Source organism: Urtica dioica, chromosome 1 (assembly GCF_054948205.1).
Source record: "Urtica dioica subsp. dioica isolate 48M chromosome 1, U.dioica_male_clone48M_v1_H2, whole genome shotgun sequence".
NCBI lineage: Eukaryota > Viridiplantae > Streptophyta > Magnoliopsida > Rosales > Urticaceae > Urtica > Urtica dioica.
This window is the reverse complement of record NC_142756.1, coordinates 11,549,403-11,553,933: the sequence shown is the minus strand read 5'-3', so window position 1 is coordinate 11,553,933 and position 4,531 is coordinate 11,549,403. Positions and strand designations below refer to the sequence as shown.

The 4,531-nt window shown below is 43.9% G+C and overlaps 1 protein-coding gene across 1 annotated transcript; it reads right to left on the bottom strand.

Annotated features, from left to right (window-relative positions):
• Positions 1-3,002: 3,002 nt before the first annotated feature.
• Positions 3,003-3,956, bottom strand: LOC149407223 (uncharacterized). Its single transcript, XM_089619349.1, has one exon. The coding sequence runs from the start codon at positions 3,954-3,956 to the stop codon at positions 3,003-3,005; it is 954 nt and encodes a 317-aa protein (XP_089475475.1).
• Between the last annotated feature and the right edge of the window lie 575 nt (positions 3,957-4,531).

Here is a 4,531-nt window from a genome sequence, read left to right as displayed (position 1 = left end):
CCAACAATGAGTAGAACCTCAAGCGAGGATTCTAATTTCTATAAAGGAACTCCACGACGTGCTAAGTCTTTTGAAGAGCGCACGAGGACAAGCAGCGCGTATTGAAGCGCCGAGGCCATACAGTCAAGCAGTTCGACTATTCCATATAAGTGAGGAGGCATAAGTCAACTACTTACCAAGGGAATAACCTTGTTTGCTTGTGCATTTATTTGTTAGTAAACAAGTGTAGGAAAAACCTTAAAAGACACAAACACCAAAGATTAAGGCTTCGGTCACTCTTTATGCAAAACTTAGTTCGGGTTTTACCCGTAGGATCAAATGCTAACTTGAACCAGCTACGTTGTTAATTTTGTAGCTAGATCCCTCTACTAACCATAGGGATAGGTTAGATCAGATGTGTCAGGATAGCAGAAACGGACTTTTGGATTCGAACCGAGGGTAGAAGTACTGGGAGTCACGTCTCGAGTCTTCAACCTAAAATACTTAACGAGCAATGAAATGGAAACAATAATTCTTTCGGGATTTAACCCGAGACGCTCTCATGTATATTCTTAATTGTGTACTCTATACGCTAGAGTACCCAAAGATTAAAAACATTGTCGGTGGTACCTACAAGTCAATGACTTGTATTTAGCGGACTTAAAAGTCCGTGCGTTGAGTACTCATTACGCAATGGGTGAAGGTCGCAATTCGCGAGCTCATTGCGAGTCTGGAGACTCAACGGTAGCTGATGCAAGCACCGTATGGCGGAATGGGTGATGGTGCGATTCGCTAGCTCATTGGCGTCAGAGCCCAGTATGCAGCACCGACGTCATAATAAAAATGGTATCACTAGCGGAGTACCCAAAGATTAATAACGTTGTCGGTGGTACCTACAAGTCAATGACTTGTATTTAGCGGACTTAAAATTCCGTGCGCTGAGTACTCATTACACAATGGGTAGATGTCGCGATTCGCGAGCTCGTTGCGAGACTGGAGACTCGACGGTAGCTGATGCAGCACCATATGTCGGAATGGGTGAAGGTCGCGATTCGCGAGCTCATTGCCGTCAGAGCTCAGTATATGTTGACGTCATAGTAAAAATGGTACCATTAGTGGATCTCAGACAAAACGAAACTCTTAGGCCAACGAAAGACTGCTGCTCGAATCCTGAAGTTGGTCTCTTGTCATTCCGGAGGTTATGAAAGAGAGATGTATAACCTTGCGGAGTGACAAGTGTTAGCAAGGATGTGATCACGCATTATGCATGCTATAGAATTAGCGGCTTTTGCATTCTGCATTCTTCTGTGTTTGTTTGCACGTCACATGGTTCTGCATTAGATGCTTTCCTTTCATAGGTTAGACTCCCGTTTACTGAGTCAATCGACTCATAGTTTTATGACCCTTGGTAATGTAGATAAGGGAAAAACTTGTAAGTGGGAAAACGAGATTGAAGACCGAGATCGAGCACGTATTGCCTTGACCTATGGGCTATGGGGTTTCTTAACCGGGGGTTAGTGTCTTTTGTTAAAATATTTCGGAACATATTTGTATAAGAGTCGCTATAAGACTCCAAGTTCTAAACTAAATCGCGAAAAATTTCCCCGGATTTTCGCAAACTATTTTAATATATAAAAGTATTATGATCTCTTGTTTAATATGTATTGTTTGAGAGTCGATCGGTCGTGGCTCGTGGACGAGTTGTTGCTCGCGGGTCGTCACATATTACATCTCAATTGGATGCTTTGAGAAGAACACAAATTGAAATTCTGATTAGTTGCAAAGGCAAGATGTCGCACACAATGTGTTGACAATGTGCCCGACAACTTGCTTGAACACAGATATGGATAAACAACAAAATAGTGCGGTAAACAAAGTACACACGATATGGTTACCCAGTTCGGTCAAACACACCTACATCTGGGGGCACGCTGCCAGTGGAAATGATTTTCACTATCTTGTAGTCAATAGTACACACAAGGTTTATATCTGATTACGATCAACAAATCAATAAAACCTAGAGACTATTACTACCAGTGATCACCTAGACATGGACTCCCTCTGAATTTGAGCTCCGTCTCAATTCCACTCTTCGAGCAACCTCCTGGCTCGGATGACCTTCAGTCTTCAGCAATACGTGAACCTTCAATCACGAGAACACAAAACCCAACTCTCACAACCACTCAATCTTTGTGGAATAGTGTTTGAGAGAATACATCACTTATAACCAAAACACACAGCCTCCCAGTCCGTCGGTCTTGCACGTCTAAAAGCTCTGAGTGTTTGATCAAAAGTGTCGAGGCTGTTAAGGGAGAGCGCATGGCTTTTATAGCAGCTGAACAATCCTGGAAGATATCTCGGGTTTCCTTACCCGGCCTCAAGCGAATATCACAAAATAAAGACTCAATCAAGGCGAATATCATGCAATGAAAACAGCAGCGAAAGATATCTTGCAATGAAGGCTCCAGTGAGGCAGATATCTTGTAATGAAGACAGCAGCGAGGCAATAACTCAGCAATAAGTCACCCGCAAAGCAATCTGTCAAAACTGGAAACTTGCCAGAAATACTGTCTGCACACAGGAGGAAAGATGTCAAACCAGAAGTGGAAACATAACAACCGACATCTTTCCATACCACTTGCACTAAAAAATAAAACCAACAAAACAACGTATCAACAATCTTCCCCTTTGGCTATTTTTTAGGCAAGCACTTCCAGGACCAGTTCTCATACAAGCGTCATGACCAGAGCGAGAGTCAAAATAAATGACCTCATGACACCTCTCCTCCTGATTGCCTCAAAAAGTTACCAAAGGCAAGGATCGACCAACACAGAGGGAGGAACAACAGCCTGTAAAGGGAATGAGAGCTAGGAAAACAGCATATCATTTATCAGAAAGAACGAGAAAGCAGTCTTACAAAACATCCAAACGAAACACATTAGCTGAAACCAAGCTTGGCTGAAACACACTGGAGCAGTAGCAAAAGATGTCTTGAAAAGAGAATATTACAGACCAGAAAAGAATCAACCAACAATATCCTGATCATTCTCAGAGACATAAACATCGTCTTCAGTTTCAGAATCTTCAGCGGCTTCAGAAACATGAGACCCAGCGGCTTGACCTGGCTGAGAAGAGGTAGCAGAGCTCGGGGCAGTAAGGTCCTTGATAAGAGCTTCACACTTGATTTTCCTGGATGAGAGAGTCTCGATGGTCTTTTTCAGAGTCTCAACCTCTTCAAGAAGTTCCTTCACCACTTTTCTCTGAACATCTTCTGACATGGATCTCAAGTGAAGATTGCTCGCAGGGGCGTCAGATATCTCGTCACAAGGTCTGACAAGATCCTGAACATGTTTCCCTTCAAATAATTTGGGACTGAAGGTAAGAGCACCAGGACGTTTACCCACCACATCTGAACTCCTCAAGATGTTCTTGTTTTGATCAAGCAGGATCCCAGAGATAAGAGAGGGAAAGCCGATGGGAAGCTTTACTGCAAAAGACTTTGCATGTTTTGCCAAGTGATCAAAAACAAAATCACCAAAGTCAAATGATGAGCGTGTACCTATCTGGAATATGAGCCGAGCGAGATCTGCCGTGATGCTAGACCCATGAGAGGAGGGAGCCCAATTGGCGATGCCAATGCGATACAGGACGGAGTATTTGACAGTAAGCTCGGCCGAAGGCAAAGTTCCCTTTAAAGGCCAGACCTTGGTCTCGAATCCAGTGATTTCTTGCACGATGATGTCCAGAGAAGGTACCCGATCAGCTGTGATGATCTTCCCACGACCCAGGAACTTGTTGATCACAGCAGGATAGATCTCAAAGCAGTGACCTCTGACAAAGACCTTCCTGAACTCTGGGTCTTCTGGAGAATCAAAGGAAGGGGAAAGATTAACAATGAATTCCTTTACCAGCGCAGGATAGAACACCCCAATGCTAGTGACAGTACTCAGCATCTCGGTGTCGTGAAGGAGCTCCATAATCGCATCAATTTTCAGAGCCTCAGTGGATAATTCCTTTTAAGGAAAAATGGCACGATGGTACACATATCTCCTCTTGAGAACACCATCTTCTTTGTGGAAGGAGACATTATCCATGGGAGCAGCGGGGATATTCTTCGGGAGTTTTTGCCCTCCTACAGACCTCTTGTTTCCCAAACCAAGAGGGATAACAGATTCTTCTTCTTCCACCACTTGGTCCTCAACAACAGGAGACAAGGGAGTCTGAGCCGACTTCTTTACCCGTTTCTTAATCATGCCCATCTTTTCCTTTTTCTTTTTCTGGATAGGGATGGGGACAGCAGAAGTGCTTTCTTCCGGAGACTTCTTCTTCTTCCTCTTCTCCGACAGAAGAGTGGCTAAGCAGACCTTATCATCTCTCTGAATCTTCTTCTTCAGAGATGCGAGAATGTCCTCTGCATCATCCTGAACATGATCTCCCTTCCTCTTTTGCCCCAGAGAAGATATAGGCACATCTTTCGTGACATCTTTATTCAAGCCCATCATGCCTCCAATGGCATCCTCAGGAGTAGGCTCATGAACATGAGGAAGCAAAT